The sequence below is a fragment of the Boleophthalmus pectinirostris genome, unplaced genomic scaffold (assembly GCF_026225935.1).
Source record: "Boleophthalmus pectinirostris isolate CB_2022bp ecotype Guang Dong unplaced genomic scaffold, ASM2622593v1 HiC_scaffold_23, whole genome shotgun sequence".
Lineage (NCBI taxonomy): Eukaryota > Metazoa > Chordata > Actinopteri > Gobiiformes > Gobiidae > Boleophthalmus > Boleophthalmus pectinirostris.
Window position 1 is genome coordinate 15,262,818 of NW_026571207.1, and position 13,585 is coordinate 15,276,402.

Sequence of the window (13,585 nt, forward strand, 5' to 3'; positions counted from 1 at the left end):
AGTATACCTGGTTTATATTGGTACTGTCCAGAGGTAGGATCTTGCAAGTCATGACTTGGACTTGAGTCACACTTAAGTCACTATTTTTAGGACTTGAGACTTGACTTGATAAAATGGACTAAGACTTGGGGCTCGACTTGGACTTGAAGCTCAGTGACTTGGGACTTGACTCAGACTTGAGGCCTGTGACTTGAGAAGACTTGAGAAGCACTATTAAATGTGAATTATTTCTATTCTGACTGTAATGATTCACACTAAGATCTTGTCAAGACATTTAAAAAGGAAAAAATAAAACTAAATTCATTTCTACAACTCTTATATACTCTATAAATACTCATATGAATATATTATGATTTTTTAAAATATAATTTATCTTAAAAGTCATAAAAATTGCATAGATCTAAGCTGTATTTGGTGCTTTCATTGAAAGACTTGAAATGACTTGAAGCTCAAAGCGGACGACTTGGACTTGACTTGGACTTATGGGCCAGTGACTCGACTTAAATTGGTCTTGCATGTATTAGACTTGGGACTTGGACTTCAGGTCAAAGACTTGAGACTTACTTGAGACTTGCAAAACAACGACTTGGTCCCACCTCTGGTACTGTCTGATCAGTTCATTCCAGCCAGTCTTTGCACATATCGAAAGAGTCAGTGCCATGTGTGAGTTTCATATGAGAAGAGACGATTACTGAAGTAAGCACTAAAAGCTCAAATTACCAAAGAACCTCGTTAGTGTGTAGTGCAGCTCTAATTCTAGAAAACAAAAGTTTCAGACACGTACAAGTCATGTTTCAGTTGTTACCAGATTTCCATTAGTCCATTAGAGTTGATCTATATGCTAATCACAAATGCTAATCACAAATTAACATTTTAAATTCATGTTTATGCATAATCCGCTGCAACAAACCAAATTCACGTTTGAAATGCTGCTTTACTTTGTAATTTGTTGTTATAGAAATCCAACCCTAGCACCATCGTTGACAGTAAAGATTGTGACATTTCTGATATTTTGGCTTTTAATCAATTTTGTGTACATTACAGTTACGGTAAATAAAATTTGAAGGAAGTGGCGTTTTGTCTGTCATCAACTAATTTGCACCAAATTGAGCCCCCAAATGTCTTTTTTTCCCACACAAATATACTGAATGTGTTTCATTGTATTTTTTCTATTTTAGCAGCTTTTTGTGTTGAATTTGGATAGTTTTCCTGTTCTAAGCTATATATTTTCTTATTATAGGTTTATATTTCATCTGTGTTTTTAATATAACATCCACTTCTATTATACAGTACATTATTATTAAATAGACCAAAATCTGTCAGTGTCCTACTTAAAATTGTGTCCTGCTTTCTATGTTTCAACACTGCTCCAAACAGCCATAAATCATGTCCAAATAATATAATAATACTCTAGTCATTTTTATATAAACCCCATGATTATTGTTTTCTTCTACAAAGTCTCTCAAACTTGGAGAACAATCCTGTTTAACCCCAAATTCCCTCATGATTCCCCTAAAGCACCCCGCACCCCAGCCAATTTGATTATTACGTGGAAAATACGAAATCTCTAAAATTACTAAATTGCTGCAGATTGACAGTAATATTGGTAATCATGTCAAGAAAAAGTGTCCATTTTTCACATTCAGAATGTGGACCTCCCATATTTAAGTCATATAGTGTTAGATGAAGCACGCTCCCTAGGGTCAACGTCAGGCCGCAGTGTGTATCCCTATCCTGGCTCAAGTCCAAGCCCCAGCACGCACCATGGCACCATATTAAAATCAGGAAAAGGTTTCATATTCTATTCAGATAGCACATTTTTTAGACAATAGAATGTAATTTTCAACCCATAATTGTAATTTAATTTTATAATGTGGTCTTATACTATTTTAATACATCAAAAGACCACATAAAATTATTCAGGATAGATTCAGTTTTTTTCTGTATAGATATTTTTTCAAGTATGCAGGCTTGATACTAGTGTTAGTTTTGTGTAGATTTAGACTTAGATAAACTTTAATAATTAAATAATTAAAAATTATTTGGACACAGTAGTATATTATTATAATAACAAAGATCAAAAATATAAATGGTAATAATACATTCTAAAAAAAAGTAACATAAACTTACTTATTTATCATTTATAAGTGTAGTATATGTTTTCAATACTCAGTGCTTTTGATTGCCCAGTGCTCATTTTACACAATTTAAAATACATAATAAATAATGTAATTTTATAATATAATAATAGTACTTTGTTTAACATTACAGTATGTTTGTATTTAAGTTCTGACATAGATCTATTAAGAAAAATGTCCAACTTGTTTTCAATATCTTTACTGGCTCAAATAAGCATCTAGTTTTAGTATCACTTAGGGCCTCTTTACATGAGAATGCTTGCGGGTAAATACGACAAAATATTTAATCAGAAGTGGCTTTCATTTAGACAGTGACGGCGTTTTTAAGGGCTTAAAAACGCAAAAATCTGAAACCACCCTCCAGAGTGGAAAAATTGAATATGGTCCACTGTAATGTTTCCGTTTACACTGCCCAAGACGCAAAACTCTGGTCAGATCTGCTCACGTCGCGTACACGTTTACGTCACATACATTACCACCTGGCGTCACCACCTAGCCCCCTGGTATGCATACCCAATTCGAATTTCACGCACTTTTGCATCACCATATGGACACAGATTTCCTCCCGAAAAACGCTCATCTAAACGCGACATATAAACGTAGCCTTAGTTGCTAGGTATTGCCATTTTGACAATCCGAGCCCATACACAAATACGTACATGCACTTGTAGTAAGAACTTCCTCATATCCTTAATACTTGTGGGACAGTGTGCTGTTCCAGATATTTTACCCTCTGCTCACACTGTTTTGGGAGCAGCAGGTAGAGCAGTTGGCAGCCTGTGTAACTGTGGAGGGGCTTGGACTGAAACTGGATGCATAGGGCCATTAAACCTGCCTGTGGAGCTCAGTGGGTTTTAAAGGCCCTGTACATGATTTTTACCATCTTAAAAATGTGAAAAACAGGACAAGTTAATTTTAAATTGTTTGCAGCAGTTCATACGTAATCCTCACTTTTCACATGCATTCCTTTCATCCTAATTATTCACAGTGAGGACTTAAGATTGGGAGTTTTGTTGATACAGTAATGCTGACAACAACTAGCACGCTTATAGGGCACCAGCCTTTCTTCCTGGTTCAATTACATGCAGACAGCACATCGCAATCTCATTTTGACTCTAAGAGCTTTGACATTTTGTCTATAATGGAGCAAAACAAATGTTACTTTATTAGCTGAAAAAATAAGGTACCGCCCCTTTTAACTTTGGTCTCTTTGTGTGTGTGCAGTTTGACAGAGAGGGCCCAGCTGCTGAAGAACGTCTTCAAGAAGAGCACCGTCAGTTTGTACCGCTCCGAGTCCTTGCAGCAAAACCTGCTCCGTAAGTTGTACAAGTTCAACTATAAATTAGCTCTTTTTGTTTCTCTTTTTTCATATTTATCATACTAATGTTTCCCAGAAAAAAAAACAAAAACAAAAAAAATCCAGTTTATCACATAAAATTGGCTTGCACATGTATGAGGCCAACTTGGGAGACAGTGCAGTTCATTATTCCTCCACTTGCATAGACCTCTAGAGGGGCCGCACTCTCACCTCTGCACATAAATACTGCATGCAGGAAACTGCAGGTAATGTGTGTAAACAGGATGCTATGACTCGATGACCTCAGCCCTCATGCATGACCACATATCTACCTGCTTTATGCAAAAAATTATATAGATAGATATACATAAATGACTATATAGCTGTTGAGTTTCATCAAACTACATTTTATGGAACAAAAACAGATGGATAGAGTAGCCAAAAGTAGTAGTCAGAGTATAAAGAGTATTATTACTTCAAAATAATATTACTCAAGAGGAAGTACAAAGTAATCGTCCATGAACTAACCCAAGTAAAAAACTTCTCAAGTATGAGTTACTAAAAGATTAAATGTCATATAATTTATATTTTTACTAGGGCCGGGCACGTTAACGCGTTAACTTTGCGTTAACTAATTAAGTAATTAACGCCGACAATTATTTGAACGCCTTTAACGCAGTCTTTATTATTTATTTATTTATTTTATTGTAAACGTCTGTTTCTCACTGGCTTTTATTTTGAAAAAGTCCACCGTGAGCGTTTCTTTAAGTTTGACGTGTTTTCTTTACACTTTTTTCACTTTTTTTGACCACGTGAGATGCAATGTGCCCGAGCCTCTGCGAGCCACGGGCCCGGCCGCGGGTTCGGCTGCAGGCTCCGACTCCGGCCGCGGACTCAGCCGCGGGCACCGGCTCTGAGCTGAGCTTATTTGTTTAGTTCAGTGCTGGAGTCACTGATTTACCCAGACACCATTGGAAGAAAAAATGTGATTGGTCCATTTCCATTCCATTATATTAACCCTTTCTTTCCTAAGAAATATCAGTCCAAGTTTATAACACTGATCTAGAAATTATTACTAGTGTAGTGTTCATTACTCACAGCATAAAAAATATTCAATAAATATATTAGTAGTACAAACGTCCATTCAATATTTTTTCTTGAGCCTTCCCTGAACACCTTGAAGGCTCTGAGGGTTCCCCTGTGAAAGAAATGCTGTTTGCACAACAAATGTATGGCTCTTTCATTTACATTTCCAATAAAAGAGCGCTATACTCTACTTTTTAAATAATTAATTGATTTTGCGTATAACATGCGATTAATAGCGATTTGCGATTAATCGCGATTAAATTTTTAAATTTTTGCCCAGCCCTAATTTTTACATTATTGTAAATGGAGGGATTAAACATTTAACAATTAACATTCACATAACATTTAATTAAAAAAAAATAAATATCTGAAGAAGCAATTCAACAAAAGTTTAAATCTTTAATATTGTCAACATAATGTCACTTACTCACAGTGAGAAAAGTTTCAAAGCACACCTTTACTGAAGTAAGAGCAATGTTACTTAAAAAAATAAAATAAAAGTGAAAGTAGAATTTCTTACTCAAGCAAAGGTAACTGAGTAAATAGTGAGTACCAACCATCTCTGTACAAAATCCCTCTCATTTTCATCTCTCTGTGCGTGTTTCTGTTTGTCATCTTTATTTTGCCGTGTTGAGTTTCTTCTTTGTCTCATCATTTTGTTTCTGTTTGTCTCATAGGTGGGGATGAGATCATTATTATGTGATTCCCTTTACTGTTTTTCCATCTTGAACATTAAAACCTGTCCTGATAGAAGCCCCACCCCCTTTAGCCTTAGATAGTCATCTCACTTCCTGTCTCGCCCCCTCTCTCTTTGCCTTGGTGTGCCTCCTCGAGTGTTAGCATCAGTTGAGCGACTTCTTGCTAAAATGATGAAATGTTGCGCTGTTATTCCCCCACTATGCACACGTCTCAGCGGGGTCTGTTGAACTCACCCGCTGGTCTCCAGGTACTCACCAAGTCATATGACACCTGAAGGTGAGTCAGGGTCAAAGGTCAGAGTGGAACCTTAATGCTAGGTATACACACCTGTAGGATTCACTGACTAGGCCTTAGAAGTAGAGTTTAGCCCATTTTGACGTTATTATCATTTGTCTTTCATTTTAATAGGTTGGGTTCATTGACATCATAACCGTTTCTATTGTTGCGTTTGCTATCCTAATATATGTGTAATTATTGGGCCAATCCACATGCAACAAAAACTGGCACAAATTCCAATGTCTTCTCTGTCAGTATAAAAAGCTTCAGCCCTGAAAGTATGACTGATGTTTGTTGAAAGGACCTTAAGTCATAAGATGATTATTGCAAATTTAGGGAACGAATGTCTAATAATGACAAAGCACAACATTTGTAGATCATACATTTGGTTATTTCTCCTAGGATTATGTTATGTATGGTTTCAGCCACATGATCCCTTCTTGAGCTGAAGAATTTTTTTTAGGACGTTTCCCCATTCAAAGCTATATTATATATTTATTTTAATTGCATTATTGCCAGAACAACTGAGCTCCTAAATCTGAAACCTGTGAATATATGTCCCTGCCATCCATCTGAAATGATAATCATCAAATCCTCAAATGTGAACACGACCTATTACCTTGTGTTTGTATCGTTCTCTATCATTATCTAAAAATGTGTTGTCTTCTGCAGACGGCTATGCCTTTTCCCAAGATGAAAATGGTGTGGTGTCTCAGTCTGAGGTGATCCGGGCGTACGACACCACCAAACAGAGGACCAACGCCTGGTGAGATCCCACCTTCACACTCCGGCCGGCCAATCAGGAGCCACCAGGCCGCTTCCTCTGATACTGAACCAGGAGAGACGGTGTGGTGCGATGGTACGAGTTAGCGCCCAGCGTCTCAGTGATTTACCAGTAACATAAAGAATACAGATGGACACAAGTAGTTATGTAAGAGAGGGGAAGAGCCACACAAAGGGACACCACGCACGCATATAGGAACACATCACTCTCAGCTGTCACGTCCAGCAGACATAATGAGCACTGTGCTTTCTTAGCAGTCTGTGGTCTGACGTTCTTCACTGTCCTTGCACAGTTTCAGCCTGAACAACTCTCCTTTCGCATTGGTTTGATAGATGATGGTTTAAGGACCATACCAAAAACGGTTCACATAATTGAAGTCCATTTAAAATGAGCTGCTTTTGACACTGTTATTGTACAAGATGTAGACAATGTGTGATGATGAGGATATAGACTTGTGTAAGATTGCCAAAGAGCAGTCGTGTATACAATCTTCTAAGTACTAGTGAATTGGGAAAACCTTAAACCAAATGTAATCACACTTGTGCGTGTATTCCAGCACTAAATGGACCACTTCTGCGCATACATGTTTGTTTAATTTGCACTTGAGAAAGCATCTATCGTGTAAAGCCTTACATATGCTCATGCCTTCATCTTGTATTGTGCATATTTTATGTGAATATTTAATGTATGTTATTAATGTGCCTGTTTTTGTTTCGGTTTGTCCCTCAAAGCTGTAGTCTCATGCCACAAACTTTTCTTACCGCTTGGCACATATTAGCATTCCGCATGTCACTCCAGTCTAAAACAATCACGACGGTGCCTACGTAAACCTTCCCTCGTAGATGATAGTTAGCCAAGAGCAGATTAGCCAGCTATCCTAGGACAGTGCTCCTCACACACCCAGTGAAGCATCACCACAGTATTGCACTTGTACAGTGTGATACGACTGAGCGCCTTGTGGCACATGTTCGGCTCTCTGCAGTGGTGGCTTCCTCTCTGTGGTAATGTTACCTACACATGAAGATCCTAACCTTCTAACACAAGTGCCATTAGTTTAAGGGAGAGAGAACTTAGCCAGGAAACTCCACGTCAGTATCAAAACGACTTTGTCTCTATAGTTATTTTGTGGATTTGTATTTTTATATTGGAGATGTCTGACTTTTGCATTGACTGGCTTTGTAATGAACTGTCTGTAACTTTAGTTCTTTTGAGAAACTGGCAGATTAGGATTGCTTGAAAGAGTAAAGTGAGCTTTGTTAATGTCTTGTTATTATTACTATAATTATTACTGTAACAGCCTGTTTTATTTATAATTGAGTACTTAAATGTCTGTGTGATTGCTTTTTCTCCCTATGGGAGACGAGGTTGTGTATGTGTGGGTCTGCATGTGCATGTGTGTACTCTGTGGATAACCTGAGACTGCACTGCATGTTGTGTCTGAGCTGGGAGCATACATGTGGAGTGGATGGGGGGGTACAGACGCCTGCTGCAGTTGTCTGTCTGTGCTCCTCACGTACAGTATCTGTGTGTACTGCTGTGTACTGCTGTGTGCTGATGCATGTCCCTTATGGGCACACAGTGTCAGTCTGCACACACCTTTTCTCAAGCTCAGCTCTTTTTGATGGAAGATGTTGCACAATGCACTCAATGTACCTTTTCAGTAGTGATCTCTGGTATTCTGAGTTTGATAATTATTTGTGTTCATATTTGTAACTTATTTTTCTTCATGCAATGTACTTCTGCTTTGTGTTTATCAGTTCAGTGATGGTTCTGACTTTTTAATGTTGGGTTGTCATCATGATTTTATCAAACCGCTGAATGTTGTTGTCGTGGAAAAGGCTTGGACTGTTGCTTTTATTTCCAGAAACCGTTTTCCATGTGGCTGTCTGTCAGATGTGGGCTGCATGAATGGATAACAAACTGTTCTCTCAAGTGTTAATTGTACTACTTTGACCACTTTACAAAATACTGCACCTTTAACTTTTCTTTTAATGTTGAATTTCTGTTCTAATTTATTCAATGATTGTTCTGCATGTTGGGACTGCAAACTTAAGTGTTGTCTTTTACTGCCATGAAAGACTACTGAAATAAACTACAATCATGAAGAAATCATGTGCTGATTTGCTCATTCTTTTGTAGAACTCGATTTGTCTTGGCTAAGTTTATGAAACAAACAGGACGTCTTTGTAATGAGAACTTAAACTGGAAATCAACAAATTAAAATTCCACCCATTGGTTTAATTTTGTTTATAGCAGTTCCGACTTGTACACTGTGTTTTGAGAGCGCACATTCTCATCACTGCAGCAGTCTGCTTTATTTGTCCAGTTATGTTTTGTTTTGCTATCTGTCTTACTTGTCTTTGGATCAGGTTTATCAAGAAATGCTGTGGGAATAATCTCCATTGTCTGACAATATAAGACATTACCACTAGTTAACACATTTTTGGTTCATATTTGCATTTTGAGTAAGGTTGAATCCTATGCGTTTCAGTTTGTTGAGGTTCAAACTACATGTGCAAGTCTTAATTAAAAAACTAAACTAAAAAAACAACGGAATATTTAGCTATTTGCATAGTTTCTGTTATCTAAATAATTACAGTGTTAGCAATTAAATAATTGCACTAACTCAAATTGCTATGTCTATTGCAACATATTGTAGAGGCCTACTTTTTAGAAGAAAAACTAGAATAACAATAGCGGAGTCATTTTTTTTAGATAAACACAGAAGAGATAAAACAGACGGCTGACTTATGTGCTTGCTTTGGGCTAAAATGAAAAAAAAAAACAACAACAAAAAAACAAGTAAATTCTGAAATTTGGAAAAGCAAGGCCAGCATTTTGGAAACTTGCATGCAATTTTAAAGGTGTACTGTGTAATTTTTCTGGTGCAAGGTCGGCCACATGCTTGGCTCCAGATGTTATTGCCTTACCCAGAATGGTCCTCAGCCATTGAATATGGAAATAGAATATTGAAATGAATATGGAGAAAGAAAGATACAAGTTGTTTTCGAGCAATAGAAACCCCAGTAACTAAATAACCGCAAGATGGATATGTTTAATGCCATACTGTGGAACATCCCAGTACAAATAACAATTACATGATGATGGATTCCATGATTTACAGTGCACCTTTAACTTTAAACATTACATTTCGTAAAGGTCGTATTATGTTGTATTATGTTATTGTAAAAATTATATATGTGTGTGTGTGTGTGTGTGTGTGAATTCCCTGTTAATCTCTTGCCACAAGAACAGTTTGACACTTTGTCACTGTTACTTAAGACAACTGAAATTTGCCTACTTGTGCTGATAGTTTTGCACAGTTGTTCTGCCATATTGTATATTTTGTGTTTCTAAAAGTATTTCTATTTACCTTATACCTGTCTTATTTTTATTTTATTTACCACCAAAGCAAGTTTTGTTTATTTTGTTCACTGACAATGGCAATAAACCTGTTTCATTCTGACAAACTCAACAGGACATGCACAACACTTGGTAAGACTGACCAGGTGCTGATTGGCAGCACTATTTCACAGCCAAATGACCGGGGAACAGAGCATTCTTTGTCCAGGCCTGGCGATACCTGTTGGTGCAACCTAAACCTCTATTTCTGGGATGAGTTGTTTCTAACACTGTGGCCATGGGATGCTCATTGAACACTTACAATGACTGATCTGAGTGCCACATTCCTGCTGGGAAATGTGGCGCAAGAAGACTCAGCCACAGGTAAAGAGCCCAAGTGCGGTTTCCTTTCATTCAGGATACGCTAGCTTCCACCTCCTGTCATCCGGTTTAGTGTTACTCCACAGCACACAAGAGTAGAAAGAGACATTTTATTCATCAATTTCAGGAACCATTCTGACAACTCCACTGTACAATGTTAACGAAGTCCATATGTCTCTTCCATTGTCTGTCAGTCACCCTCCCTTTAGGAAGATTTGTGATTGTCAAAGATTTTACTCCCTGATGTAACAATGTAATTTAATGGCATATTCTCCGAAGTGGCAAAAACTCCACATCTGGTATCAAAAGGTAAAATATATGATATGCGACTGTTCCATGTGAACTTTTGGTGAGAGCTTAGATGATGGTCATCCAGAGAGCTTTAGTGTGGTGGAAAAGTGCCTCAGATAAAGACAGTTTCAGGTCTTCAGGTCCTACTCCATCTGCCACAGCCCTGCCACCAGGTAAAAGGTCCAGTAAGAAGTTTCTGTAAACCCATCAATGCATACCACCATTATCTACAGTACCTTCTTGGTTAGATATGGGAGATATGGGAGATATGGGAGATATGGGAGATGTTGAGATAACGTCAAATATACTTTCCAGATGTAACTAAAGTCCTACCCAAAATATCCCAAGCATATGAGCACTTACTGAGAGGCTGTATAAGCAGCGTTTATGTTTCTGTGGCCTGTAGAAGTGGGATCTTTTCTGAACCAAAACCAAGTGCTAACCAAAAATAACCATATCAGATTTGCTTTCATATGAGAGAAAGTCAAGTAAATTTAAATATTCCACCTCTGATTGATTTACAGAAACACATGACAGCTTGATTGGGTTCTGGCACACAGGCTAGCTGTTTGTCTTGTAACATGCCTGTGCTCTGTCAGCTCTGCCCAAAGTCTGCAAAGCCTTTGGCGACAGTGAAGGTGTCAGGCTGTAGGGGGAAAAAGTACTGCTGGGGCAGGAGGAACCCGGGGGTGTGCTGGTGCAGCTGCAGAGGGGGGTGACCGTGACTGGGCGGCAGGCTGGGGGGCACAGGGGCTGGAGGGGAAGTGTAGGGGGGCGGAGGGGGTGGAGTCTGTGTTGGGGTTGACGCTGATGAGGACACTGTGGCAGAAACCAGACATCCATGTTGCTGCTGGGAGCCCTGACCCCCCAGGGAGAAGCGGCGCATGGAGCTGCCTCCTCCGGCTGAGCTGGAGCTGGTGGTGGCTGTGCTGGACTGGCGGGACGGAGCTCGCAGGCTGGGGGGGCCGGTGGTCAGGATCATGGGGATGGTCTCGCCCTGACAGCTCCGCAGAGAGAAGCGGATGGGCTGCTGCGTGGGCTGTTTAGGGCGAAGGCACGTACAGCAGTAAACAGCCACCAGAGAGCCCACTATGACGAAAGCGATGAAGATACTGCCAACCATCAAGAAGGGCACATACACCGGCTCTGTGGAGACAGGGACGTCAAGTTAGAGAGACTTGATCTGTGTACAAAGATGTTTATGTCCTCAGTGTTGCAAAATATAACTTTATCTTTTCTTCATTTTAATATTCTCTCAATAAGTTTCATATCACAAGCATTAACACACACACATCTCTTTGTGCTATAGACAGTTTCACAGATCATAACTGACACTCAAAAATGTTTTCAGCTTTCATGTTATTTTTAGGCAAATAAATGATCAGTCACAAAACTCCAGGACACAAGTTTACTTTATTGTATGATCCACATATTCTGACTACAAGCCTCTGAAGTTTCACTGAGCTCAAGGAGGAAATCAGCTGAAGTGTATTTATTTTGTTAAGGAAAAAAATTAAATTGTCCTTTGATTGATCCTTACGGGAAATTTAAAGAAAACTGATAAAGCTCAAGTTTAAAGCAGTTTATTATGAATGCCTCGGCAGTGGGTTAGGACCACACTGAGTCTTTTATGTGGTACCAAATTAAAGATTGTTGCAGTGTTCACTTAAATGCTCTGTTCTTTTTCACATCAAATGGAATCTGAGTTAAAGGTCAAACAAGAAGCAGCCAAGACGTACGCTATGCAGGTGGCCATAACTGATATACGATTTATGTTGAGAAGAAATCAACAATTTATACAACAGTCAAGGGTGTGTGCACATATAAGGACGAGATGTGTCATTTAACATAAAAGTTGTAGCAAGCAAATATGCATGCGAGTCAGTCTTTTGAGAACAAGCTGTAGTCTGCTGATGTGATGACAGCAGACAGGTCCAGGTCTGACCTGTATGCTCCTTGTGGCCTCACTCCGAGCTGAACCGCTGACCTCTGACCTCTGAGTGGAAAGAAACATCTTTGAGACTGAACTGAACTAAAAATTATACTCACAGCCAAAATTAACATATTTGAGATACCCTGGTCTAATATTTCACTGAAGCAATGCTTGAGTCTTTAATGAGCATATACATTGTATGCTGCCACTCTCTCGATGGATTCACGAATCACATGACAAACTCTTTGCGAATTTTCCTGTGTTACAACTAAACAATGGTGCATCCTTATAGCCTATTTAAGCCACGCTCTAGAAACTCACGTGCAGCGAACTCCGTGTTGTCTGCCTCCCTGTCGTTGGTGCAGCTGCCCTGGTCCAGCCGTGCGTCCGGTGCCGCGCAGCAGTAGCGCAGGGAGCAGGTCCCGCAGCACACAGTGGCGTCTGTGGTGTCGAAGTCCTCCGGGCACTGGAAGCCGTCATGATAATTCCCATTAGCGTCCAACCAGCCGTGACAGTACTCCCCCTGTGCGTCCGATATCCGCAGATTCCAAGTGATATATCCAAGCAGGACGCAATGGAGAAGGCACACCATCACGAACACTTCTGCGCCCCACGGGACAAGCGGGGACAGGGCTTCAACTCCCGATGCCTGGCTGTACGGGTACTTTCTCCACAAGAATGAATGAACCGTCCGCGACAGGTCGGATTAGGTCACAGTCATCTTTGCAACTTTGCAAAGTTGTTTGGACCAAACTTCAGCAAAATTCCTAATCGAATCTGTGTCCAGAAAAATTAAGGCAACATTATTCGACTCCCTTCCGACGCAAACATGGTCCAGGATTCACCGGAGAGACCAAAACTACTAAGTTTGTTGTAGGTGTCCAAGCACAAGCTGAGAGTTCTCTTCACTGAGCCGCGCTACTTTAGTGACTCTGATTTGTACGCGCGCACGCCACCCCCCTGCAGCTGACGTGCGCATTCACGTTGCGCACCAACTAGAAGCACCCAAACAACTCACCACGCGTGGTGGTTACTATAACATTTTCCCCCAAATACTCCACCATGCATGACTGGTATAGGTAAGAAGGAAACAATATTTGGTCCACCCAGGCTATATGCAGTAGGTGTATCTAGTTTAATATGACCTTATTTTAATGAGAACTGAATCTTACTTTAGCTACAATCCAGATGTTTTGTTGTGAGGTCATGTAGGCTAAATCAATTAACAGGTATTTATGTTTACCTCTACAGGTTCCTCCTCAGACTTAACCCAATCAATCACGTCACACTGAGCTATGTGGCAAAATTTACATTTGTGTTAACAGATGATAATAGGCTGATTACCTGTAATTAACATG

General features: G+C 39.5%; 2 protein-coding genes across 3 annotated transcripts in view; one reads left to right on the plus strand and one right to left on the minus strand.

The window, feature by feature from the left end:
* The window catches only part of atp8a1 (ATPase phospholipid transporting 8A1), a 107,678-nt gene extending 99,306 nt beyond the window's left edge, over nucleotides 1-8,372 (plus strand). For both annotated transcript variants that reach the window (XM_020923351.2, XM_055159196.1), the window contains exons 35-36: nucleotides 3,363-3,454; nucleotides 6,169-8,372. In XM_020923351.2, the coding sequence (XP_020779010.1) occupies nucleotides 3,363-3,454; nucleotides 6,169-6,266 (190 nt within the window). In that variant the 3' untranslated portion in view covers nucleotides 6,267-8,372. The remainder of the gene's footprint in view (nucleotides 1-3,362; nucleotides 3,455-6,168) is intronic.
* Nucleotides 8,373-10,201: 1,829 nt separating this feature from the next.
* shisa3 (shisa family member 3) lies at nucleotides 10,202-13,120 on the minus strand. Its single transcript, XM_020923573.2, has 2 exons — nucleotides 12,549-13,120; nucleotides 10,202-11,440 (listed from the first exon to the last, which is right to left on the minus strand). The coding sequence occupies exons 1-2, from the start codon at nucleotides 12,817-12,819 to the stop codon at nucleotides 10,890-10,892; spliced, it is 822 nt and encodes a 273-aa protein (XP_020779232.2). The 5' UTR covers nucleotides 12,820-13,120; the 3' UTR covers nucleotides 10,202-10,889.
* Between the last annotated feature and the right edge of the window lie 465 nt (nucleotides 13,121-13,585).